The sequence below is a fragment of the Diorhabda sublineata genome, chromosome 8 (assembly GCF_026230105.1).
Source record: "Diorhabda sublineata isolate icDioSubl1.1 chromosome 8, icDioSubl1.1, whole genome shotgun sequence".
NCBI classification, from domain to species: Eukaryota; Metazoa; Arthropoda; class Insecta; order Coleoptera; family Chrysomelidae; genus Diorhabda; species Diorhabda sublineata.
Genome location: NC_079481.1, coordinates 5974453 through 6000604, shown reverse-complemented (window position 1 = coordinate 6000604; position 26152 = coordinate 5974453). Strand labels below are relative to the sequence as shown.

The following is a 26152-nucleotide window of genomic DNA, read 5'->3' as shown; positions in this document are numbered from 1 at the left end:
TTGATACCACAGAAGATTTCAGGTACCATGAAGGGCTTGTCTGTTCCAAACGAGTTTGAATTTTATTACATTGGATCTTAAAGCTCTAATAACTGCTTAGCTATCGAACAGGATTAGATTGAACTGGACACATTTTTCGATTGCATAGATTTGTATTTGAAAAATGCTTGGTGTAATCCTCAGGCATTTAGATTGTTTGATTCTGAGCACGTATATTCGTAGTCCAGTTCTGTCTGCCACCTCAGATCCGTCCGTAGACCATTCAATGATATTTCGGCTCTTTTCCCGTGTGGTGTTTCGATCCCACATACTTCTACAGCTTAGTTTTGATGCGTCATCCTGAGACAAGTCCCACGGTTTGGTTATTATTTAGAGACAGTTTTTCTTTGGTGATTCCGTTTCTGAACATTCAAGTAAGACGCTTTCCAGCTTCGCACCAAGCCAGGAAATTGGTATATCGTCTCTTGTTCCCGTTGCTAATTTTCTTGAACTTGAAAATGCCAACTCATATACAGGTCATTCATTTCGCTAAACTTCTAGTTGCATCTCGGGGAGACTTTCCAACATGACGGTTGGAAGTCATCTACAGTCGCTGAATGCTTACATTAATTAGCAAAAACTTCGTGTACAAAGTATTCAATAATATTTCTATTTACAGATATCATGTATACTGTTTACATATTATCTTTCATTGTAAACGTATTCGCCGCGACTGCGCAAAACGATTATTACAAAAGTGAAATTTTTCAAGACGTATTCGGTTACAAACCGTACAAAACCGTCGGTTCTAGTACAATTAACGGGTGAGTAAATATATTTTTTTTCGTAAAATAGTAGAAATTCAATCGTATATTTCAGCAACCATTTTCCAACGTCATATTCTGAAGCACGTTTTCTGAAAACTTCATCAAACCAAGAAATTATTCAACCGGGATGCGGTACTGTTCCTGATACCTGTCCAGATACAAACTACCGATCTTATGATGGTTCTTGTAATAATTTACGTAATCCGATTTGGGGTACACCGAATACTCCATATAACAGATTGTTACCAGCAAATTACGAGGACGGTAATTATATTTCAATATCATTATTCCTATAAATTATTTTCGATTAATTACGCATGATTTTACTTACTTGCCTTGCGATTTATTTATGGTTATCGCAAAGGCTAGACGTACCGGAAATTGTAAACGTTTAAAATCCGTTGGAATACGCGGGATCAATACAACTTCTCCTTCGTGTTTTCCTTTCATGATTGTTGACGTTATTCACCACCTTTTTCACAGCCAGTCTTGTTCCATTGCACAGTCGAGGTTGATTAATGATGATGACAACTGATGCTACTTTCAACTGAAAATTCTGAGGTGTTTATCCAGGCAATTCCAGTGAATTTAAAAACTCCTTGTGATAGTTGACTACGTTGTCCTGGTTCATAACAGTATCGACTGGTTTAAAGGAAACCAAATGTCCCGGAAGAAAATTCTGAATGTTCGCATTGAGTTCCTCTGGAATGATCGTTCATCCAGCTAATTATAGCTATTGAACTATTGCGCTATATCCGGGAAAACACGCCGATTAAGCTCCTCTTTTGAGTCTGTGATGTGACAGAAATCTTTGGGTAATGTGATGATGATAATTGATTAGAAAACTGTTAAAAACTTGTCAATAATAAACGATGTTGTAGTGCGAGGCGTTAAGCTGATGGTTACACAAAATGAAGGACAGAAACAAATCTAGATATTAAAATAACGTTTGCACGAATGTAATTTTCAAATACAAAATACATAACTTAATTCCATTCAACAGGTATTCAGGATCCCGTTTTGTCTAAAACCGGTAAAGAACTACCTCTGGCACGATCAGTTAGCCTTTTATTGTACCCCGATGTTCCAATCGAAGATCCCATATTTACTTTAAACGCCATGCAGTACGGACAAATAATAACGCACGATCTAAGTATGACTGCAGGAAGTACTCAAACACGTACGTATAAGAAGCATTTGAGCAAATGATTGGTTAGTATTATTGTTTGATTGTAGAACATTACAAAACGAGATGTTGTTCCGAAGATGGTCAACTTTTGGAATTGGCTGATATGCCTGAACATTGTTTCCCAATGCGTTTACCTCCCAACGATCCGGCACATCTAAATGATAACGTTAAATGCATGAGTTTCGATAGAACAATCACTAACAGGGATAGAAATTGTGTTAAAGGAAATTCTCCAGCTGAACAGGTAACGTACAAATCTCCATTCAGTAGGCGCTGCAGTTTTTCTCTGTTACATGCAAAGCAACCACCATCTTAAATGTCAACTGTCTTGTCCGCCATCTTATACGTCAACTGTTGTGTCCGCCATCTTGGATGTCAACTGTTATGTCAGCCATCTAGTATGTCAACTGTCTTGTCTGTCATATTGGACGTCAACCGTTGTTTCCTACATCTTGGATGTCAACTGTTGTGTCCGCCATCTAGTATATCAACTGTCTTGTCTGGCATCTAGGATGGCAACTGTCTTTTCCGTCATATTGGACGTCAACTATTGTTTCCGCCATCTAGTATGTCAACTGTCTTGTCGTCATCTTGGACGTCAACTGTCGTATCTGCCATCTTTGATGTCAATTGTTGTGGCCCTCATCTTGGATATCAACTGTTGTGTGCGTCATTTTACATGTTAATTGTTGTGTCCACCAAATTGAATGTCAACTATCTTGTCCGCCATCTTATACGTCAACTGTGATGTCTGCCATCTTAACATAACCTAAACTAAGCTGAAGTATATATAATGTCTACATAAAATGGTTAGTTTAAGTTAGAAGAACTCCAATCTAATTAAAACCGGAAGTACTAGTTTTTGAAAACCAGGATCTCGATAAATGGATTCTACGTCTTCGAAAACACCAAATTAACTTGTTTTAATTATAATAATAAGCCGGAAGTGTGACAAAAATTATTCTCAAATCAGTTACAATAAATGTAAATAATTTATTTCAATTTATTATCCTAAAATGTCGGAATGATTGAAAATAACCGCAAAATCTCGATTTATAGACAATTTCAAATGCCCGAAAAGCAAATAAATCGAAATCATTCAATTATATCTGTAGATGACCAATTGATAAATAATTTTGAGTTTGTAGCTAACTTCAGTGAACCACTTCTTAGATTTATCGCTCGTATACGGTAACGATGATGAAACAAATCATCAATTGAGAGAATTCAAAGGTGGTAGACTACGTTATGATACTAGAAAAGGTAATCAATGGCCGCCAAGAGCCTCCAACGCATCAGGTACTTGTCGACTGAACAAACCTAAAGACGCTTGTTACTTCGCAGGTAAGTTCTGCCTAACCTATTCTTTCAATTCAGAGATTATCGCCGGGCTTGTTTCTAAACTCTACCTTTGAGATACCTCCACAGAAAAAAGTCCATGGAGGTAAGATCCAGGGACCTGGGTGACCGAGGGATGCCACCGAAACGGCTTATCAATTTGCTAGGGAAGAAATCACGAAGCTGCGCCATGGTCTTCCTAGCAGTGTGTAACCATGTCTGTGACATGAAGGCAGGATGTTTTCTCAAACAAATAGGGTCCAATTATTCCCTTGCTAGACAACGCACACCACACCGTCACTTGGGACTGTGAAGTGGCTGTTGATGTTTCAAGCGAGAGTTTTGTCTTTTAGGGCTTCATCACTACAAAAGATAGTGTTCACTGAGCTGCATCATTGTCCTTCTTTAATATTTCGTGTACTGAAGTTTTTGGAACGGACTGACGTCCTACTAGGACCCGGTCGTGGGTTGTTTTCTGCTGGACTTGTTGCTCGGAACCTTCGCACCCATGATCGAATAAAATCTTTACTTAGAGCGTCACGTAACCTTCGAACAAAATCTTCCACGAGAAATTGCACACTGAGACTTCGGGGCTAAATAGCCCGCACGAATGACGATGCTAAAGCTGCCCCCTCCGGTTACGGTGGTTATGGAGAAATTCGAAAATCAAATCCTAATTCCGTTACATTATAAAATCCATAATTATTTATAGGTGACTCTCGAATCAATCAAAATCCTCAACTAGCTCTTCTCCATGTAATCCTCCTGAGAGAACATAACAGAATAGCCGATAAACTATCCGAACTTAACCCCCATTGGGACGACGAAACTACATTCCAAGAAGCTAGGAAAATTTGTATAGCTGAACATCAGTACATTACGTATTATGAATGGTTACCGTATTTCATTGGGGTCGAAAGGGCACTTGCTCACGGACTTATTTGGAAAACGGAAGGTTTTGTTAACGATTATAATGAAAACGTAGATCCAACTGTTTTGAATGAACATTCGACGGCGGCATTGAGAAATTTCCATACATTGATTGCTGGTAAACTTGAGTAAGTTGTACATTGAAATAGACTATAATTTTAAATTTTGTTATCCGCTTTTTTTTTATTTAATTCCAAGTTTAGTGACCGAAGAAAGATATTCCCAATCTTTCATGCGTTTCACAGATGTCTTGAGACGTCCATATGTCATCGAAAGCAATAATACTTTCGATGATCTACTTCGTGGGCTCACATCGCAACCTCAATCCGCATCCGACCAATTTCATGATAGTGAGGTTAGTTCGAATCAAATTTTGTGTTAAAACCTTAAAATTAATCGTTTTTTTTTTATAGATAACTCAGTTTTTATTTAGAGAAGATAATGAAACATTTGGTATCGATTTACGAGCCACCGATATTCAGAGAAATAGAGATCACGGGTTGGGATCTTATAATGACTATAGGCAACTCTGGAAGAAACCCAGAGCTAATACTTTCGAAGATCTATTAGACACCATAAGTCAAGAGGTAACCACAAACATTATTTTTCTGCTAACGGGCGTTCGTTTGAGAGCCTAAAAATAATTTTTTTGTCTCTGTGGCGTAGTAGCTAGAGTGAGAACCCACATGATCAAGTCCCAGGTTCAAGTCGCGCCCATGCAACGATCTGTTTATTTTTTATTGATCTATGGTTGCCAATCCTAGAAGCTAACAAACAAATTCAAGCAAAAAATAACGTGGGAAATGAAAATAATGAAATAAATAGAGGGAGTGACACAATTAGACGCGATTCAAGTAGTTTATGTAGTACAAAAAATGACGTCATCCACAGTTAGGCCATCTTTGCTGGGTGGTACTCAATCTCATTCGAAATTTATTCAAAAATAATTTATTATTGTTGTTATAATTGTATACTTTCTAATACAGTGTTTATGAAGCAACTACCGCCATCTCTAAGTCAGGCCAGGTACTTCCTCGTAGTATAAACTCATACTTTTATGTTACATATTTTGAGTTTATATTCTCATCTATTATTGGAATATAGTGCATGATGGAAATTTAAAATATTTTCCTAGTGTAGAAAAAAAATAAATTATTTCGTTTTCGCATAATTAAAAATTTCAGGACTTGATTGTTTGTTAAAAAATATGAAACTTGGCACCGCCGTAACTCATTCTACCAATATTGAACCGTTAAATAAAGTGCGGGAAATACAAAATTCAAATATAGACAATGACTAACGAAAATTAAATTTAAATGCTACGTTGCCAAAATTCACTATAATTCGAAATACTCCGATAGAAATTTTTAGGTTACAAAACATATTTTAATAAGATTTGAACACTATTATTTTTATGAAATTTGGACCCTTAATATACTTTTTTCGCTTGAATGCAACGTGCTACAAAATTTTTATTAATTAAAAATTTCGATTCATTTTATTTATTCTAGAACATTTTGAAATTGTCCCAACTGTACGAACATCCGGATGATATTGATTTGATTGTTGGGGGATCTTTGGAAAAAAATTTGAAAGATGCTCTGGTCGGTCCCACTTTCTTAAATATTATTATCGAACAATTTTACCGAACTAGGGTAGGGGACAGATTTTGGTTTGAAAACAACGGACCTCTTGGATTTACGTTGCCGCAACTACAGGAAATTAGAAAATCCAGTATTTCGAAATTGTTGTGCGATAACGGACATCACATCGTTAACATGCAACCAAGAGGATTTGAAAAAATATCTCCAAGGTTAGTACAGAGTAATAAAATTTTAAAAATTTACTAAAACATTTTCAAAAAATCACAGAGGACTAAAAACAAAATAATTTATCATTATTGTTCCTGGAATTATCTACTTCTAACCTAAAACGCGATTTTTAGCAATATTCGAGGTTATGTTGCATCATTTTCAAGATTTTAATGTAAATTGTCATATTATTGATGAAACCACTTCGAATTGCCATAATTTGGGTTTAATTGCGTTCATATCATAAATTGACAAGTAAGAATTGTTATATAGTTTTAAAAACACAAAAATTTTGATAATAGCCTCAAAAGAAGCTAAAAACGTTGTTATTTCATACATAACTTCAAAAGAATACAAAAAAACGCTATTATTTTATACATAACCTTGAATATCTTATAATCTTTATATTAATTGGAACCCCGCATTTAAATCATGAATGAATGAAAAGTTCAACCACTGAATAAGATATAAATGTAGTAAAAGTGTAGTTGAAATCATTGCTCGTTTATATGAGGCAATTACATTCCAAACGTTGGTATCCCTGTGGTCTTGATAGTGACATTTGCTGTCATAGAACTAAATCTAAACATAGTGTCAAAGTTGATACTACATTCCGAACGTTGACCACTGTCTGTAATTGGTAGTGACAACTGTATCCTTCAAATTAAATCTGAATATCTAAAGTGTTACTGAAATCATTTTCGAATATCTGGGAAAACTATAATGAAAACGTTGGCAACCGTGCAGTAATGGTAATGACAATTGTAGTCATAGAACTAAATCTGAACAAAGTGTCTTCGAATTCACTGTTGAATTATCAAAGGAAGCTAAATTCCAAACGTTGGCAACCGTGTAGCATTGGTAGTGACAGTTGCGGGCATCGAACTAAATCCGAATATCCAAAAAGTTACTGAAATCATGACTCGTGGGGAAATTACATTATAAACGTTGGCAGCCTTCAATGTTGCAAAATTTATTGTAAAAATTTGATAATTATCTTAGAATTTCTTGTTTTTGATTTAATTACGATATCCTTTTATAATAACAACTGAGAATAAAATACAACATGGCAACAACATAAAAGATCTGTCATCTGAACTTGAAATTTTTCGTACCAGAGGCCAGGTTACCTGATGATGCAGTTATAATAGAAACTTTTCAAGACTAGGTTCATATTGAAAAATTGATTTTTGAATTCGAATCAGTAGTGTTGTCTCATATTTTCTAAGTTGATTTTATAACATCTTTTCGAGCAGTAAGTAAATATAGATTTTTTGTTTACTAGATTATTAATAAACATTTTATTTACGATCAAACTAATTCAAATGATTAAATTGAATTTGTATATATTTTTTATTTGACTTACCCAAGTTCTGTCTCGTTTTCAATTTAGTATTCCATAGAAGATTTTCACAATTTTCCGCTTTCACTATGAATAATTTATAAAAGGCACCATTTTATATTGAATAAAATACACAACATTCATTTGTTTATTATCTAAACATTCTAAATTATTTGAAAAATAGACAATTATTTTCAGAAATAAAAAAAACAAATAACAAAATGGCCATAAGCATAGATCTTCTTTTTACGCCAGTGGCGTCGTTACTAACCTTCATGGTATACAAGAAGAAAAATGAGTTCTGTGATTGTCAACGTTCCATGATCATAGGTACCGTATTGGGACCGTATTAAGGAATTACCGAAATATCGAATTTTTAAAAATAAAACTTCTTTTTTTCTTGATTTGTTTATTTTAATTTTGTTCACATTTTGATAAAATATAATCAAAAAAAAACAAAAAAAACCTGTTTTTAAAACAGAAAAGTATATTTATCAAGTAATTAAAAAATGTTTTAGTTACATTCACACATGTAAACAGGGCCGCATTAAAGAATTAAAGATATACTTTTTTTTTGTTTTGATACCAGTTTTATATACATTTTGTTAGGATATAATTGAAGAATCAAAAAAATAGTTTTTCAAACAGAAAAATATATTTATTACTTTTGGTTTCCTCTATTTACATTATAGATTATATATTTTTTTATTTCAGTAATCCACTAACATCGTGTGAATCGTTGCCATCTATAGATCTATCGCACTGGAAAGACCAACAATATTTTCAAAAAATCGATGATGATTTCTCGATAAATCACAATAAATACCTATTCAAATAATATTTTTTTGTACAATATTTATAAATTTGTTATTTATTCTTTTATTTATTACATGTATTAACCAAAATTTACTTTATTTATTATAAACCCCGTTTACAACACTATAAAAGGCAACTAGGAAAGAAATAAAGACACAACTGTATATTTTTATTTTATTTTCCAACAAACTTATGGAGCATTAATTGAGACAAATATTTTTATCTGTATTGGTTGCTGGTGATATCTGCCTAAATGCAGTATGCAGAAGTAAAAATGAAAAACTCATTTCAATTGTTTCACAGTAGGGATGGCGATTATTTCCAAAAAAGATCGATTTTTAAATCGATTCGAATCGCAACCTAATAAATCGATTCATAAAAAAATAAAGGTTTAAAAGATAGATTGTTAAATCAATGATAACAGTCAGGGAAGGTTATGGCTTCGGTATTTTGGGATGAGTATGGAATATTGTTCATCGACTATCTCCAAAAGCCAGAAATTGTAACAAAAAACCACCATAAAGTAGGTGTAGACATCATTGACAAAATCTGATCGATACCCGCTCCTTCGCTGGTTAGAAGGCTTTGAACCTGATCCAGCCATGGACTCGACGTTGGAGGCATAGAAAGAATTGTTGAGGAGACCCTGATTCTCAAAAGACCATAGCGCCAGTTAAAGAAGGAGAAATGTCCATTGCAGAAATAAAATCTCAGTTTGTCCATTTAGAAAATGGAAATACATTGCCACCTCGTCGACTTTTTCTGAAGCAACTTGAGAATGAACTAGTCAAGGATCTATAAGAGAGATGCACGGTCCGGATTCAAGAAATTTTCCCGGATCACCAACCAAAGCAAGCTTTGTAGTACTTGCTTCTTAACTAAAGTCAATAGACTTTGTATGCACTGATAGATGTGTCTCAGAAGTGAGTGAGAAATAATAAGGCTTAGTTTTAGTTCTTAGCCATTTCTGTATCGTTTCCAAGAAATTTTCCCGATCCAATTAAATCTGGGATAACTATTCCAAAAAGTAAACGATTTTTTTATGTTCCGGCATTTAATATTTTTTATATAAGTAACCATATTTATTACTCAATAAATATATTAATAAACTCATCATATGTTTTTCTAAGACGAACTCATTGATAATTTTTATCAATAAATTGGTTTAGAATGGTGGATCTCACAGATCCATAGTGACTTTTAGGCTAGCGACTATCGGAATGTCAAGCAACTTTATAAATTTAATCTTTAATCATATTAGAAGCACGACTTTGGTAAGAAATCAGTTTATATTTAGCACTTGTGCTGTTATAAAAATGTCGTTGTATAACTAACAATAATGCTGTTAAAAACTTATAAGGTTATCTACACAGTTATCGTGTTTTTCTTTTTGTTGATATTTCCAATAATTATAATCCTTTAAAATTGGTCTTCCGTGAGAATTGTGCAATTCCCGAAATGTTATTGTAAATTTTGAAGTACCATTTGCTAAACTTGCATCTGGATACCTTGAATCCCCCATTCGACCTAAACATCAGAAAATATTTCCACTATCAAAGTTTTTCTTTAACTCAATTGGATAACAATGAAAATATTCATAAAAAAAACTATAAAAATAGAAAATTTATTAATTAAAATCTAATAAAAAAACTTAACCTATAATCCCAATCAAGTTAATTCAATACTTACTAGCGGCTGAATTACTGGATCTTAGACTATGTGATCGTTGATGGGGATTATCAGGTCTATTAAAAGGATTATGTCTCGTCCTAGGTGGTGGAACAGGTGAACCTGTAGACTGTGTAGGTGTAATCGGCATAGGCGTCTCTAAATTCACGTAAAAAGTACTTTTACCACTTTCATAACTGACAATTTGATTTTCCATTTTGATTTAAACGCTATTTTAATACATCATACGACAATTGAAACAATAAAAATTGTGATATCTCGGAAGATAATATACAACTAAATATATTTTTATCAATTTTTTATAAAATATGATAAGAAAACCAATTAAAAACATTTCCTCGGGCAACATTAAAAAGCAGAACCAATTATAATATTTAATTAGAAAAAAATTGTTTTATAAATATAAACGAACTTACCTTCTACATCATCCAACTGTCTTTGTAGCTCAGTTACCATTAATTTCATATAATCATAACCAGCACAAGCTATGGCTTTCATCCATTGTTCCATAGATTCTTGGGATTCGGCTCCCAAGATATAACTTCGATTGTTAAGCCCATGAAATTCTATTTTGAAGCTATACTGAGCGTCATCTTCTGCTAGTTCTAAAAACGTTCCATTATAATCACATTGAATTAATATTATTCACTTAATTACTTACCTATAGAACAACCTTCTAAAATAATAACACCAACTGGTTCCTTATCACCTTTTTTATCAAAATAAAATAATAAGTTTCCTTTCAAAACAAAATACCTTTTTTGGAAATTTTTGTTCACTTCCCCTCTTTTATTTAAATATCCTTCTTTGTCGATTGGAGTAGCAGAAACCGCAAACGCGCATAGATTTTTTTCGTTTATCTTCATTGAATATGACTTACAGATAAATAAACTTAAAAATCTTATCTATAAACTACTTAAGTAACAATAATCGGAATCTCTAATCCAGGCTCTAATCATATATTGATAAAAATTTGACAGGAATAGATTCTTCTTATTTATTGTGAAGAAATACAATAATTTACCCAGTTGACACCAAAGATGTACTGAAAAATGGGACAAGGCACAATTTCACAATTTAGGGTTAAACTAGATATTAAACTATGCATCAAACTTTCGTTTAAACCCAGAATAAATGAAGGTGTTTTATTTTAAAAATCACAGTTGAACTTTTCCGAGAAAAAAAACCCTTTATATTGGTTTTAAATTTTAATTGCTTAAACAATGCAACTCCATAAGGTTATATTTTTAATTCAATTCGAAAGTGAAGTGATAATCAGCAGAAATGGTCGGAACACGAGAAACAATGTTAACATTCCTAGTGCAATTCAAGACTAATAAACTGACATGATCTACAGAGGTTGCAAACTCCAAGATTTTCCACTAAATTTAAACTTACCGCCTGACCACCGGTAACATTTAAACTAAAGTTTGTCGGTGAACGTGAAAAAGTTGATACCTGTGGTTCAAACTTACCCTCAAACTTCACTTAGCACAATAGCGTGAACAAAGTTACCGTATTAAATTGTTTATTTTTCAACGATAATCTAATTCTATGGAATTTATTAAAATTTAGTATTCAATCTCAAAATAAAAAACTCCTATTTTTTTTACGTAAGTAAAATTTCCAACATTTTACTTTTTATCTCTGAAGACGATAACGTGGTTATCGAAACGCGTATCATTGATAGTAGTGAATAGTGGGTTGGTACCATTGCATGTTTCTCTAAACAATCAGCTAGCTTCATGTACATTGCCTTTAACCTGTCTACAGGCGTAGATCATACTTTTACTGCGTATTTTTTACCTTTTAGGCTATGTCTCAGATAGAGAAACCAATTAAAATATCTAAGCAATTAAGATTACGTGTCCAGGAATTCCTTATGTGCAGGAATGAACCTGATAAATTACAAGAAATTGTTCACTATTTTGATAATGGGGCGGATCAACTTTCATGTTTGCTATCATTAGAGTTGATATTTACAAATATGCTTAAAGATAGGGATATGTTTATAGAGATAATTCCGCTTAAACCGGTAGAAAATACGCCCGAAAATCAATATAAACAGTGGTTGAAATTTATGTATGGAGAAATATATGCGAAAATTTTGAGCACAATGGAAAATGGCTCTCATAAATTACAGACACAAGGTAGTTTTTCTTTTCCGTATGGTTTATTAATAAGCGTAAATTAACGTATTTTTTGTTTGTTTCAGGTTTATCAACTGCTATGAATTTACTTTCATATGAAGGCAAATACCCTTTAGAAACCAAAGAATTTCTCGACAATTACGTACCACTTAGCAAACTGAAATCCATTCTTATGAAGTTACTTTCAAATAAGCAAAATAATCACCATTTGATTAATAAATACACCGAATATTTGTTGTTTGATGACATATTATTCTTCACATGGAAAATTTTACCTTCTCTAACTGCAAAGTCCAATCCAAATGAAATATATATTTTAAATTATTTATCATTACTTGAAAAATTACAAGTGCATCAAAATGTTGAAACAAAAATTCTTTGCGGAGAAGAAAATGGTGAGTTCTAATATTTTATTACTTATTTTAAATATTTAATTTAATGTTTATAACTCCGGTTTTATTTTTAATTGCAGTATCATACAGTATATTTATGATTCTTCTTTTTATAAATATTTATGGGTAACATATAAGAACAAACTTTGTAGCTGAATGTTTTTTTACTCCATTAAACTAGCATTTTCAACATAGCGGAAACAAATTTAAAATGTTTCAAAATTTGTCACAGTATAATTGATTTTGTTGCTACAGTCATTTAAAAAAAAAAGACAATGCCAGTATATAATAAAGTTTGCATTGTCATAAATTTTCCAAATAGCTAATACAACCAAGTGATTCTTTGAAATGGGTGTTAAATATTGCCTGTTTATCTAAAAAATTCTAACTAAGCTTATCAACATCTATAACAGTTTATTTTGTCCTTCCCTTCTGAAGCACCTGTTATGAGACTTAAGTTGAGTGAATCTTAAAACTACAATAGGATTCACTGCAGGGATTGAAAATATTGACTGTTCTTTCTTTATTCATATTTGAATCCATTTACCTAATCCATAAGCACAGTTTTCCTACTTTAAAAACACAGCTATCTACTTAGTAACACGGAACACAATCTTCATTACCCCCTACAGGTTCAGAATTAGTAAGGGTTCAACTGTATAATACGAAAAAATCCACAATCATTTCCCAATAGAAATAACCCAGAAAATAAAGTGGCATTTATATACCTTTGGTAATATTCATACTGAACCAACTGTTTACACTACAACAACAGTCACCATTACACTGTCTGACAAATGTTTTGTCTCTACTATGATTATTGAAACTCATATCAGACAGTGTAATCAATAGTTTTATTGTAGTGGTAAGATAAACAGAAGAAAAAGAGATGGATAGAAAAATTCTGGATGATAACAGAGAGATAGGATCACTATCAAATATACTAAGAGCAAAAATCTTTATGAAACCATTATAAGACCAATAGTTCTATATGCATAAAAAATGAGAATAAACTGGTAATATGGGAAATAGAAATCCTCTGGAAAATCTATGTTGGTGTCAAAATGGCAAAAGTTATCTGGAGAAGAATTGCAATGATAATAAACAAGAAGCCTAAAACAACACAAAGAGCAAGATTGCAAGTTTGCCTCAGCAGAGAATTGTGGAAATAGTACTACAAGGAGAAGAAAGAAAAATGACCACAAGAAGTCAAGCAGGATATAAATGAGGTAGGAAGGATTGAGTGAAGAGAATTGGCAAATGACTAAAGAAAGTGAAGGAAACTAATGAAGAAGATTAACATAAACACTGCATTCAAAATCCTGGATTTATTTCCTGAGGATAATATCAAACGTATAGAGTTTTATGAAAGTATAATTCAAAATGGAAAACACAACTTTTTTTAAAATTATTGCTCAAGAATGGTTCCCAAAAAGGTTGTCCTGCTTCCAATAAACAAATTATTTGGTAAATCTTTCTATTTTTTCATGTTGTGTGAATAAGTGATCTGCCAGATTAGCAGATCTATCCCCAAGTGATTATTTTTTTTTGGTATATAAGCTTATTTGTATATTATTTAGTTGATTCCAACCCTCATTTATTTATGGTTCCATTGTTAATCAAACCAAAGCAAAGTGGGCTACTTGAAAAGTAAAGTGGAAATCCAGTTAGTTATTGAGAGGTTCTGCTGTATTTCAATTAGTTTATTCCCATTTTCTAAAAAATATGATCTACTACTTTGGGGTTACGAAGTTTTCATAAAAGCCTCGTGTAATTTTAGCAAATTTTTTCACATTTGATGAAACAGTAACAGTGAAATGTTTAAATAAAATATGGCATTGTGTTATGCATTGGGAACATACTATTCAGACTCACAAGCAAATGTTGATTTTACTATTAGAAAAAATAATGACGCACCTAGAAAAACCTCTATTACTCACCGACTTTCTGATGGATTCTTTAGACGTTGGCGGACCTATTAGCCTCCTTGCTCTCCAAGGCATATTTACAATGATTCAGGTCAGTTAAATTGTTACCTTACTCTCAGGAATCCGAAAAAGCGAACATATATTTTTCAGGTACACAATTTGGACTATCCTAATATATTTACAAAATTGTATTCAATGTTCGAACCAGAAATTTTTCATACCAAGTATAAAGCTAGACTGTTCTATTTATCAGATTTGTTTTTGAGTTCTACTCATCTACCAGAGAATTTAGTTGCCGCTTTTGCTAAAAGAATGGCAAGATTAGCGTTGATAGCGCCTTCGGAGGATATTATTATAATTTGTCATTTCATTGGGAATCTCATCCTTAGGTAAGTCTCACTTTGTATATTATTTGTTTTCCTAATTGATCTTTATTGTTTTTGCTATAAATTCCTTTTAATCACAATTTTATAGGGAAGAATTTCTAAAAAATGGATTATTTCTTATTATTTTTTTCCACTATAATTTAATGATTCATAACTCTAATTTTATTTTCAGAAATTTGTTCATTTAATAATTATATTTGTGTACATTGCTCTGCATTTTAATTATATATTTTTTTCCATTATCTTTTAAGTAATTTACAGTTTTTTTTTTGTTATTGTTTGCCTTTCCACATTCTCTTATATCTTCTTTAAGGATTCTGCATATTCTTCATTAACTTTTTGTTCAAGAGAATAATTTTTGAGATCAAGATTTTTGTTTTTTTATATTTCTTTTCTAAAGTATTATTTATCTTCCTATAAAAACTTTTTATTTCTTTTTATTATAGTGACCTATAAGGCCCATGACTTATTTTTCTTTTCTCTTCAGACTTCAACTAATTTAACAATTTTTACCCAGGTTGCAATACTGTACATTTGCATTCCAATTCGGTTCTACCTCGCACTGCATCCAACAATTTTTTTCTTCGTCTTGCTTGCAGAATTTGCAGTTGTAGTTCTGTATCATACCCATCGTCTTAGGGTGGTATTTGCACATCAGTAACCTGTCAGAAGACAAGTTTAATGTCATCATGTGAAGTTCTTCAGACTTTTTATCTGATTCTTTAGCCATTCTCTCAGTTCATTATTGATGTGGCATCTCTTGAGGCCAGAGTAGAGTTGCAGTTCAAAGTATGGAGTAGTTGCCCCTCATTTCCTGGTATATCCTAGTGGCCTGTAAGCCACATTAGGGTTACTTTGTTTTTGTTAACTAGTGCTTTCAGAGCTTGTTTGCACTCCCGCACTAGCTTAAACTTGTCCCCAAAACCTTTTGAGCCTTCCTGGGCCATTTGTTTATCACTAGCAACTCAACCTGAAAAATGGCTAGTGGCGTTCCTAGAGATATCAAGAGCTCATTTTGGTCCAGAAAGAAAGATACATTCGAGCTTGCGAAAGAGGCAGGTTTAGTTCTTTCTGAGCTGAAATTTGTTCAGTTTTCGACCACCAAACATGGGTTTGAAGACTGCTTGATGTGTTCAGGATACCATAAGCGTTTATTTACAAAATTTTCTTCTATGGGCCTTATTATGTTCTCCATTTCTTTTCCCTACACACCTTCTTTAACCTGTGTGGTATTTATTATATCGATTATATAATGTTGTAGGTATGTTATATCTAGTTTTGTATGTTAATTGAATTTTCCTGTACTTTTTTATAGACACCCAGGTATGAAATGTTTATTAAACAATGTAGAACATGATACAGCAAATACGGATCCCTACATAATGGAAGAAAGAGATCCAACCAAATCCAACGCTATCAATAGTTCGTTATGGGAAATTAAAACATTACAAAACCATGTATTGCCAAGTGTTTCTACAGCTGCCAAATTCATCAATACCCCTCTACCATCGGTCGAATGGGATCTAAGTAAAGTTTTGGATAAAACTGGGGATGATATGTTCGATAAGGAAGTGAAAAAGTTCAGTAAATTGATAGTTTTACAATTCGAGAAGCCAAACGGTGCTTCTATAGGAAGAGGAGAGCGTATCTTACAATTTTGGGAATTGTAATAAAGTAGCGATTCATTTTCTTTTAATTTACTTTAATTTTTGCAATGTTATAAACCGATAGATACAAATTATATTGTCACTTTCTATAATCTGTTCAAATAGTTAAAATATTTTATTTCTGTATGTTTGTAAGTATCGGCAATGTTTCAAGAACACTTTGTATGTGAAATATTATGAAATTGATAATATAATAAGAAAAAAATCCACATGCAATATCATTATCTCACAATTAATTATTTTATATAATATTGTAGATTAAAGTGTTCAATACAGGGTGTTATAATTTATACTAAAGGTTTCTTTATCTGTTGACTAGATATATTTTGTTAAACATCTTGTATAACACTCGTAGTTTTGTATTTTGATGTATGTTGTTATTTAATTGAAAAATGTTTTCTATTACGAAAAGAAAATATTTGAACATTGCAAATTTTAATTTATTTATTTGTAATATATTTAATGGTCCGAAAAACATTGTTTATAGTACATTCCAGTTTTTAAATATTTTGCATCACACATTTTGTAGATAATTTTGTTTTGTTTTAATTTTTCCAACAATTAAATGTACAGGGTATACCACGATGAGTTAACGAAAAGTATTTTCGTTTGAAATATTTTTAGTTAGCTACGATTTTTAATTATACAAAATTCCAACATTTTTTTTATTATTTTTCATCATATTTTCATAATATACAATAAATTTCAATGCAACTAAAGTAAATGTACTGATAGTGGGATGCTTCAGTCTTCAAATGAACTTACCAACTTTGTTATCACTTTATTTAAAAATTTCAAAACGTTATTATAATAATAAAAAATTGATTTTTATAAATATAAAACTAAAAACACATTTATCCATGAAAAATTGAAAATATTGTTATGTTACAATTTTTCAACAACGGGAAGTCTTTTATTGAAGATGTATGTTATCCTCCTCTCCTGCTAATCCTCTACATGAGCATTGGAGACCACACTTTGGATTTGACTAAAAGGCACGATGAACTCTTTTTCACTCTCTCCTGACTCGTACACGTCATCTGATGCTTCTAAATACTCAATTTCTTCAGTTGATGTTTTTAAATCCTTCTTTTCTCATTTTCCTGCTTCTCCTGCTCTATTCTCTCCTTTTTTCTACAATATTCTATTACTTGAGGTGAAATGTTCACTTGGTCTTATATTGAGTTTTATTATTATTTATTGGATCATCTGTAGATGTTGATGGTATTGGATCATCCGTAGATGTTGATGGTATTGGAGCATCTGTAGATGTTGATGATATTGGATCCTCTGTAGATGTTAATGGTACGAAATCATTTGTAATTTTGGGGTATAATGCCACAAGCTCAATTCCTTTCGAGAAAGAAGATAACTGGTCTCTCAATTTTGTTCTCTGTGAGCCAAGGATCAAAATAGTTAGCCATATATTCAAAAAAAGTTTCCTGGGTCATCTACCCGTTTTCGGAATGACCCATCGCCAAGTTGCTGCATTGAAAGGGGAATTCTACTGTATCTAAAAACTATCATTGGAGACGCTATTGCTCCAGCAGCATTACCTGTTAATAACACTGTTAGTTATAATTTCTCATCTGCCTCAATGCCTGTATATACAGTTTTTGAACCCAACAGGCTTAGGGTTAATGAAGTAGTCTCAAACAATTTGAAACCAACAGTACATGTCTCTTTTCGGTAACTAAGCCTCATGTCGAAGTCAGATTTTGGCTTGTTTGGGATAGTGTTTTAGGAAACCCTCATACCAATTCCTCCCAGGTACAAAAGTTACTAGTCATTAGGGTTTTCTTGAAGGGTTTCTTCTGGAAATCCCTTTTTGGGTTTTGTGGAGGGAAGTCCTCGAAAATCCAAACTGTGGATCTCAAACTTACCCCTTCATTAACTGCATTTATCGGTTGGGAAAGGTTGAAACAAATTCCTTCCATCTATCCATCCATTGTTTAGTTATTGAGGCAAATTGTGATATTTTTGTTGTGAACAAACAGAAAATTTGCAAAAAAATTGAATAATTGAAAATTTTTAGGAGTAGGATGTTCCGAATCGAGTGACTGTAAAAACAGGATGTATCTTAATTAGAAAGTTGGAAAGTAATAATTATATTGTGAATTTTTGACAAATTATCGTATACACAAATTTTAATTGAGCCAACTCATCGTAATACACCTTGTACGGTGGCGAACAAATTTAGAAATGTTTAACAAAGTTGTGTCTGTAAAAAATTTCATTTCTGATTTGATTTAATCCGGTGCAAAGTTTCTGTGTGGGGGAGAACTGGGAAAATTCATAACATTTGAGAAAAATGTGATAAAAAGTGTATTAAATAGACTGCTACTTCTATTTCTAATGAAACTATTATAGATGTCATTACATTTCAATTAAAACTGGAATTGGTAATATTATTCTGACGCTAGTTAACAAATTTATTCTATTTTTTCTTTCGTAGTTTCTTTTCTAACTGATTTGTTGTTGTATTTATTATTAATTTTCTTCTGCATACTTCATATTTAAAATATTTTTAGTATAAAGGGTCTATTTTTCTTCTATGTATCTTATTTTTTGCATTTCATGATATTCAATCTTCTTCTCCAACTGTTATACAATTATTCTTCGGTCTCCATACCTACCTACCTTAAACATTGTGATCTTACTACTTTTGCTTGTGAATGGCTGTCGTTGCAAGACCTCCTGATTATATTCATAGTTCCGTTTCACAGGTCTTAGTACAGTTTGGTTTATAATTTTTTGATCCAAATGTCTCGAATAAAGTTCCTGAGATTTTTATAATTATTTCTTTAGTTTCGTTGTTTCTGGTATTGACATTTTTTCCTGTAAATTGTTTTTTATTTGAATCATATTGTGATCTTACTACTGTCAATAGTGGAGGGTTGAAGTTTAGTTGCAATACCTCCTAATTTATTCGTCTTTCCACTTCATCCACTTTATTTACATGCAAGTTTTAGCATCTCCTTTTTCATAATTCATAAATTCAGCTTCACACAGTTCCATAGGTTCTATTAGTTTGAATTTTAAATATTACTGTCGTTTTCTTCATTATCTCTTCTCATTATTAATTATTTTGTTTTAATTTGAAGATTTGTGATTGTCTTAAGATTTCTTCAGTCTCTGGTTCTTCATAGAACCACTAAAATAGAATGTGTCATGTTAATAACAAATCTTACAACACAGATACCACTCAGCTGCCAATATGTAGAATGTAATTTTCCCGGTTACACGAACATTGGTTTCAATTACACTTTGATTATTTGTACTTTTTTCTGTAACTGCATTGCAATTACACGGCTGTCAACTTTTAGAATGCAATTCTTCCTGATTATAAAAGGAATTATTCCATTTACACTTAGGATATTTAGATTTGTTTTATTGGCTGTAATTGTCACTACAAAATGTCAAAATTTGAATTATTTGACTATTTGTATTTCATCAAGATATAATTTTAAAACTTTTATAGTGTAGTAGAAAGTTAGAGAGTAGATAATTGTAAATTTGCTCTTATTTTAAAAATAATGTGATTTTTTCAAATTTTTTTTAAATAAACATGTTTATTAACAAACAGTAACCCCTAATGCAATTATCGAGTATCTAATTATCAATTTTTGATGTTTTTTTATATAATGAAGTGATATTTGTACATGCCTAAAAATGAAATTATTAAAATTCTTGTAGGATATTATTTAAAAGGTATTACTAAGATTTTGTTACCCTCCTTCTAATTTATCTGTTTGAATAAACTGTTGCTTTTTTTAAAAAACAATTGTTTTTATTTTTACCTGCTTTCAATCATAATATACAACTATCCCAATTTTACATATTTACACTTATATATAAAGTAAAAAATTAAAATCACGATGGCATTCTTCCACTTAACAAATTCCACGCTTTCACTACTTGTTCTTTGGTGTATTCGACAGGCCAAACTGTACAGAACACAACGTGGGAGGATTTAACGTATACTTTATTTGGAGGTTGCGAATCTATTCTGTTTGTAGCTTCTTCTTGTGTTAAACCGTTCCGGTGAATCAATCTTGATATTGCCTCTTCTCTTGGTACTATTGTTGTCCATATCTGCAATAAATAGTGCTCAATTGAATCAAAAGTAGATTTATTTCGATAACTTACCTCATGGCATAAGTTCTGCCAATTGGCCATTAATAAAACCGCTGCTTCTACAACAATTACTTTTTCATTACTGTTCTTAATGATGTCTTGTACCTCTCGAGCAATTGCTGGCCAAACTAAACTATTTAATTTATTTAAATCTTCCTGAAATGTGAAAATTATTCATATTCGATATCAATTACTAATAAAAGGGTCACCCTAGATGCTTAAAGCTTGGAAATAGTTATTAAATCCAAGTACTAAGATATCAAATTAAATTGAATTTTCTGTAATTTACTACCAGTATGCTAATAGAAATTACACCACTGTATAGTACTTTGGACCGAATATGGACCTATGGAAAGTGTAATTGAGTTAAGTCTAATGTGTTAAAACATCTGAAGACAACTAAGGTCCCGAAAAAGAAAATTAATTAATGAAAGGCAGTACAAAAGTCTTGAAGCGAATGAAATAGAACTCCTCAGGTGACAATACAAATTATATACGTGAAAGATTGAGCTGTAAACGTAATATTAAGAAAACACCTGCAGATAAAGTGAGAAAACAATTATTATAGGAGATCAGGATTTTTTATTTACTGTTTGAAAGCTGAGATTCACCAGTATTTGTGCTTTTTGTTTATAACAAAGCATAAACTGCCAAAGCAGTAGTTCATATGCATATTACTAACTGCTGCACTGGTTAGTGGAAATAATTGTTGGAAGAACAACAAAAAAACATCTGCGGATAAAAAGGGGAAAGATAAAATAAATTATGAACCATCAAAAGCAGTAATTAATCTGGAAAAAATTGCAAATTTTGATAAGAGGAATTAGGAAGACAAAATAAATTATAAACCCTCGGGAGCAGCAGTTAATCTGAAAAAAAAACTGAAAATATTGATAATGAAGAAGTGATCAGTGAAGACAGACAAATAGTGGAAGAACATTAAGCAACAATGGAAATAATGGTTGGAAAACATCTGCGGATAAAGTGTGAAGACAAAGTAAACTATGAACCATCAAGAGCAGTGGTTCATCTTGTAAAAACTATACAAATTTTGATAATGAGGAAGAAGGAAGATCAAATAAATTATAAACCCTCAAGAGTAGCAGTTAATATGGAAAAACTTGTTAAAATGTTGATAACGAAGAAGTGATAAGTGAAAATATGCAAAAAGTGGAACAGCATAAAACAACACTGGAAATTATGGTTGAAAAAACAACACGAAAGCCCTGGAAATCAATTAAGATGATTGTGTGCTAAAAAGAGCTTCAAGTTTAATAAAAAAACATATCTACTCACTTTATTTTTAAAAACAATTCCACCTAAAACTTTCCTGTCGATTTCACCATCACTTGATAAAACTTTTTCTCCGAAAACTTCAACAATTTTTCCATGGCACGGTTTTCCTTTTTTATACACACTATGACCTATTAGATCACAATTGATTATTTTCGCTCCTAATTTTTGTAAATTGGATGCTATACCAGATTTTCCACTAGCTATACCACCTATAAAATTATTCAATGAAATAAAAATTCAATAAATTAATCGTATACTTGCCTGTGAGACCAATAACATAAGGTAATTTCGGAATATTGTGGTTAGTTTCTATTGGTTGCAAAACTGTGCCTAATAGTCTTATTCTAGTTGTGCTTGAACTAATTTTCGTTTCTTCTATCGGTTTCGGATTAGGTTCGTCTACAAGTTCGACTGGAAGAATATCTAATAAGGACAAATTTTTTTCTTTTCTTACTGAAACAAAATATAAATAACTCTAAATCAATAATCAAAATAAAAAAAAAATATTTTAAATAATAATATGAAAGATATTTACTTGAATTAATTTTTTCTCCTCCCTTCAGTGTTTCCTGACTCACCACTATTAGTTCCATAGTCGGATCAGTTATGGCAGGTCCGAATGGATCTGATATAGGAACTATGTTATATTCCAGTTCCGGACAAATATCAACTAAGAAATCTTTAACGTTCTTCACTCTTACATCAATATCTTCAATGAACTCCCACAAAAGTTTGTTCAAAAGCATATTCTCCTCTGTAACACCTACCTAAAAACAAAATTTTGATCCCCTAAATTAGTAATAAAAGAAGTTTCAAAACTTTCAAGGTTGTTTAATCAAAGTATTTGAAAAATTTTTCGATTTGAATAACATATAATTGTATACAAGCCATTGACTACACCATAATACATTTCTCCACGTTTTTAAAAATCATTTTGATGGACAGCACCTAAAACTGTTGATAATAAGGGTGTTGAAGTAGACATTACTAACAGGGAATAATAGGGACGACTTAGAACCCTCAATACTAAAGTATGGAGCTACCTAGTACCCAGGATTAATGGCTGTGCCCAACAGAGCAGACTCATATGAAGAACACCCCAATTACGTGTTTTTTTCTTGGTTGGAAAGATCTTCCAAACCGAGGCAAAGCATACAAGAGAATTTGCTAGTTCCAATCCACAAGATTCCAACACTGGTGTATAGAAATGAAACATGAGTAACTAATAATAAAATAGATTGTAAACATAATGGAGATGAAGTACCTATGAAAAATAGAAGGAAAAACTAGGATAGATAGAATCAGATATGAAAGTATAAGAAACAATCAAAGAATTAAGAGAATTTTAAACTGGTTTGGACATTTAACAAAAATGGATCAAGATATTTTAACAAAAGGAACGTGGAAAACAAGAAGGAAGAAAGGCAGATCAAAAAAACATGGAACCAACAAATAGCAGATATAGGAAAACAAAAACAGACAGTAAATCAAATGATTATAATGGCACCTGACAGGGAAAATGAAAGAAATGATTAAATAAATAATGAATACATTACATACAACAGGAAAAATGAAAAAACAAATAAGGAAATGTTCCCTTAGTGCTAAGAGATTTTGAATCTATGATACTTCAAGTCACTCAAATTAATGGAAAAGAGCCAAATTAACAATTGACAATAAACATACTGTAACTGTGTTTGTAGCTCTAAGAGCAGCTTCGCTCAACAGTAATTTATGGGCTAAATGCAATCTATCAAAAGTTCCACCCAAGACTGTGTGCTTGTATTTCTTATCAGCAAATAAGGTATCAACTTCTAAATCTTCAATATGTTCAGTATCTAACGTCATCACTTTATATTCCTTAGTAACATTGTCTATTCTAGTTGATATAAAATTATCAATTTCACTTCTTGGGTAAGTTTTATCTAATATGATCAAATCTATAGGTTTTTGTGTGTGAATCTTTGATATATTGTATTTTAAACCTGAAAGTAACACTCTAACATCTAATCCGCTACAATATCTTGCCACCTAAAAAATAAAAACTGAAGGTATAGAAATTATTGGTGAAGTAATATTTACTTACCTGTGAATATATTCCATGTATCGTAGGACTAAATTTAGGCCACACGTTACATTTTTTTGGAATGAAACTACCCAAGGGTTCACTTAGAGCTGACAAAAGTTGAATGTATAAAGTACTTTTAACTTGCTTTTGAATTGATCCTAAGACATTTCCAATTTGCTTAGGATTTGAAACTATCAAGAGACCTGTTTTCACTAACATTATGCAGATTAAAAAATGACGAAATCAATGAAGATGATAAAATGACATTATCAGTTCACTAATTGTTATATACAAGTAATTTGTATAGAAATAAAGAAATTTTCAAATAACAGGTTAGTTACTTGTGACATGACAGATAGTGTTTTTTTACCCTAAGATGGTATCCTCTGTGGTTTTTTAAGTTAATAAGATCATAGATAGACTCCTTAATTATTTGCATTAAATTTCACTTTAGTTTTCTTTATTACAGGATAATTATTTAGAATTGAACAGGATGAAAAAAGAAATTTGTATTTTTGTAGAAACAAAATTTTTTTAAACAGTAATTATTAGTTATTGATTTAGGAAATATTTTAATCGATCGCATATCGATCATAAAGTGTAGAGTCGGAGTACAACGCGTATCCTACAAATATGACATTAGACACGTCAAAAAACAAATTCCGTGATTTTTAATTTATACTTTTATTATTATTATTATTATCATATTAACACATAAAATGTTGAACTTTGTTACTTATTATAATAACTGATAAAACAATTTCATTCTTACGTTATTTGCTTCAATCTTTTATAGAATAATTATCAATTTAAGAATAATAGAAATGGTTTTAAAATTATATTTCGATCTACTTTCTCAGCCTTCTAGATCAATATTTATTTTTTTAAAAAAAGTTAATTTGCCTTTTGAACCTTGTTTAGTTGATCTCGCAAAAAGTAAGCTGCAAAATAATATATGAATATAGTTATCACTATAAATGTATGTTACAGGACAACATTTAAAGGAAGAATTTTCAAAAACAGTTTCTAGAATTCCCAGAGTGCCTGTCATTCATGATGGTGACTTTGTACTGAACGAGAGGTAAGATATTATTCAAAAACATACTATTTCTAATGTTGATTATTAAATTTTAATGGTATGTCTAGACAGTATTTTAATTATTAAACAGCAACTTAGTTTTCTTAGTTAACAATTTATTTATAAAAAAAATTATAAAATATATATTTAGTGTTGCTATTGTGAGATATCTGAGTCGTCAATATCCAATTTCTGATCAGTGGTATCCAAAAGATAGTAAAAAACAAGCTCAAACAGACGAATACTTAGAATGGCATCATTTAAATCTCAGATTGAATTGTGCGACATATTTTATAACCAAGGTAATATATCAATTTCATTTGAATTTTTAATAATGAGACGTTATCGTCGTTATAGTGGGCTAATCCACTGCTACGAGGAACTGAACCAACTGAAGAACAGTTAAAGAAAACTAAAAAATATATGGAAAGATCCTTGAAAGATTTCGAAAACTACTTTTTGTCAAACGGGACGTTTATCCATGGAGATAAAGTATCTTACTCTGATATCCACGCAGCGTGTGAAATAGAACAAATAAGTGAGTTATACAGTCTGTTGGAAGTGTTTGGTGTGTAACATTTGTATTTCAGAAATTGCAGGATATGACATCAAGGATCATTATCCAAAAATAAAGCAATGGATTGACAATGTCAGAAAGGAGTGCAATCCTTATTATGACGAGGCACACAAATTTGTTTATAAATTAGCGAAGAGTAACGAAGAAGAGGGAGGGGAAAATCCAAAATCAAAACTTTAAAATACAAATAAAATGTTTTTGATAAAATAATAAAATTTATTGGGAATATCTAACCAGTTTTTTTCCATTTGAACATAACCTTACATTTTATAGTGTCATTTTTCACCTTGTTTAATGTGCAATTTATGTTGACGTGGTACTATTTTGAGTAGAACGTCATCTTGAATTGATGCAGCGTCGAAACTAAACATCGCTTAGCTGTTTAAATGGATAAAGATTATAGATCCTCTATATCCTATCAATAAAAACCATATGAACCTCTTTTGCCATGAAAAGTTGATAGGAAAATTGACGTGTCTATAGATGTTTATTCCACAATTTATAAATTCAATTTTCAGTAAATGATTTAATGATTGTTAACATTTTTTTTTA

The 26152-nt window shown here is 31.5% G+C and overlaps 5 protein-coding genes across 7 annotated transcripts; 3 read left to right on the top strand and 2 right to left on the bottom strand.

Moving 5' to 3' along the window:
* The first annotated feature begins 462 nt into the window (after positions 1-462).
* LOC130447858 (peroxidase-like) lies at positions 463-9426 on the top strand. Its single transcript, XM_056784896.1, has 10 exons — positions 463-803; positions 859-1070; positions 1810-1986; positions 2043-2239; positions 3144-3339; positions 4046-4391; positions 4462-4618; positions 4677-4850; positions 5775-6076; positions 9402-9426. Exons 1-10 carry the CDS (start codon positions 664-666, stop codon positions 9424-9426), a joined length of 1926 nt encoding a protein of 641 aa, XP_056640874.1. The 5' UTR covers positions 463-663.
* Positions 7809-10903, bottom strand: LOC130448422 (sesquipedalian-1-like). The gene is made up of 4 exons (XM_056785796.1): positions 10583-10903; positions 10338-10526; positions 9922-10059; positions 7809-9759 (listed from the first exon to the last, which is right to left on the bottom strand). The coding sequence occupies exons 1-4, from the start codon at positions 10785-10787 to the stop codon at positions 9578-9580; spliced, it is 714 nt and encodes a 237-aa protein (XP_056641774.1). The 5' UTR covers positions 10788-10903; the 3' UTR covers positions 7809-9577.
* A 282-nt stretch (positions 10904-11185) lies between these two features.
* LOC130448420 (nucleolar complex protein 4 homolog A) lies at positions 11186-20064 on the top strand. Of its 2 annotated transcripts, XM_056785794.1 has the most exons (6): positions 11186-11534; positions 11735-12071; positions 12137-12466; positions 14244-14482; positions 14542-14780; positions 16093-20064. In XM_056785794.1, exons 2-6 carry the CDS (start codon positions 11738-11740, stop codon positions 16445-16447), a joined length of 1497 nt encoding a protein of 498 aa, XP_056641772.1. In that variant the 5' UTR covers positions 11186-11534; positions 11735-11737; the 3' UTR covers positions 16448-20064. The 2 variants fall into 2 exon arrangements, with proteins under 2 accessions (XP_056641772.1, XP_056641773.1); XM_056785795.1 differs by lacking the exon at positions 11186-11534 and having other exon boundaries at positions 11681-12071; positions 14364-14482.
* A 148-nt stretch (positions 20065-20212) lies between these two features.
* LOC130448419 (bifunctional coenzyme A synthase-like) lies at positions 20213-24555 on the bottom strand. 2 transcript variants are annotated; one of them, XM_056785793.1, is made up of 7 exons: positions 23964-24555; positions 23564-23908; positions 22413-22644; positions 22139-22330; positions 21878-22086; positions 20594-20737; positions 20213-20539 (listed from the first exon to the last, which is right to left on the bottom strand). In XM_056785793.1, exons 1-7 carry the CDS (start codon positions 24162-24164, stop codon positions 20318-20320), a joined length of 1545 nt encoding a protein of 514 aa, XP_056641771.1. In that variant the 5' UTR covers positions 24165-24555; the 3' UTR covers positions 20213-20317. The 2 variants fall into 2 exon arrangements, with proteins under 2 accessions (XP_056641771.1, XP_056641770.1); XM_056785792.1 differs by having other exon boundaries at positions 20213-20737; positions 23964-24464.
* A 13-nt stretch (positions 24556-24568) lies between these two features.
* LOC130448423 (glutathione S-transferase theta-1) lies at positions 24569-25833 on the top strand. Its single transcript, XM_056785797.1, has 5 exons — positions 24569-24881; positions 24936-25026; positions 25175-25325; positions 25381-25561; positions 25614-25833. The coding sequence occupies exons 1-5, from the start codon at positions 24770-24772 to the stop codon at positions 25778-25780; spliced, it is 702 nt and encodes a 233-aa protein (XP_056641775.1). The 5' UTR covers positions 24569-24769; the 3' UTR covers positions 25781-25833.
* Positions 25834-26152: the final 319 nt, after the last annotated feature.

Bases quoted from the DNA above. Each gene is read 5' to 3' on its own strand.
- LOC130448422 (XM_056785796.1), bottom strand. From the start codon at position 10,787: ATGAAGATAAACGAAAAAAATCTATGCGCGTTTGCGGTTTCTGCTACT. The intron at 10,527-10,582 runs GTAAGTAATTAA...GAACGTTTTTAG, and splicing joins TTTAGAAGGTTGTTCTATAG to AACTAGCAGAAGATGACGCT. The intron at 10,060-10,337 runs GTAAGTTCGTTT...ACGTGAATTTAG, and splicing joins ACAGTTGGATGATGTAGAAG to AGACGCCTATGCCGATTACA.
- LOC130448420 (XM_056785794.1), top strand. From the start codon at position 11,738: ATGTCTCAGATAGAGAAACCAATTAAAATATCTAAGCAATTAAGATTA. The intron at 12,467-14,243 runs GTGAGTTCTAAT...GTGTAATTTTAG, and splicing joins TCTTTGCGGAGAAGAAAATG to CAAATTTTTTCACATTTGAT. The intron at 14,781-16,092 runs GTAAGTCTCACT...ACTTTTTTATAG, and splicing joins ATTGGGAATCTCATCCTTAG to ACACCCAGGTATGAAATGTT.
- LOC130447858 (XM_056784896.1), top strand. From the start codon at position 664: ATGTATACTGTTTACATATTATCTTTCATTGTAAACGTATTCGCCGCG. The intron at 2,240-3,143 runs GTAACGTACAAA...TTGAGTTTGTAG, and splicing joins GAAATTCTCCAGCTGAACAG to CTAACTTCAGTGAACCACTT. The intron at 4,851-5,774 runs GTAACCACAAAC...TATTTATTCTAG, and splicing joins TAGACACCATAAGTCAAGAG to AACATTTTGAAATTGTCCCA.
- LOC130448423 (XM_056785797.1), top strand. From the start codon at position 24,770: ATGGTTTTAAAATTATATTTCGATCTACTTTCTCAGCCTTCTAGATCA. The intron at 24,882-24,935 runs GTAAGCTGCAAA...TGTATGTTACAG, and splicing joins TTTAGTTGATCTCGCAAAAA to GACAACATTTAAAGGAAGAA. The intron at 25,027-25,174 runs GTAAGATATTAT...ATATATATTTAG, and splicing joins GACTTTGTACTGAACGAGAG to TGTTGCTATTGTGAGATATC.
- LOC130448419 (XM_056785792.1), bottom strand. From the start codon at position 24,164: ATGTTAGTGAAAACAGGTCTCTTGATAGTTTCAAATCCTAAGCAAATT. The intron at 22,645-23,563 runs GTATGTTTATTG...TTTTGTTTTTAG, and splicing joins GAGCTACAAACACAGTTACA to GTAGGTGTTACAGAGGAGAA. The intron at 20,738-21,877 runs GTGAGTAGATAT...TTCACATTTCAG, and splicing joins GAATTGTTTTTAAAAATAAA to GAAGATTTAAATAAATTAAA.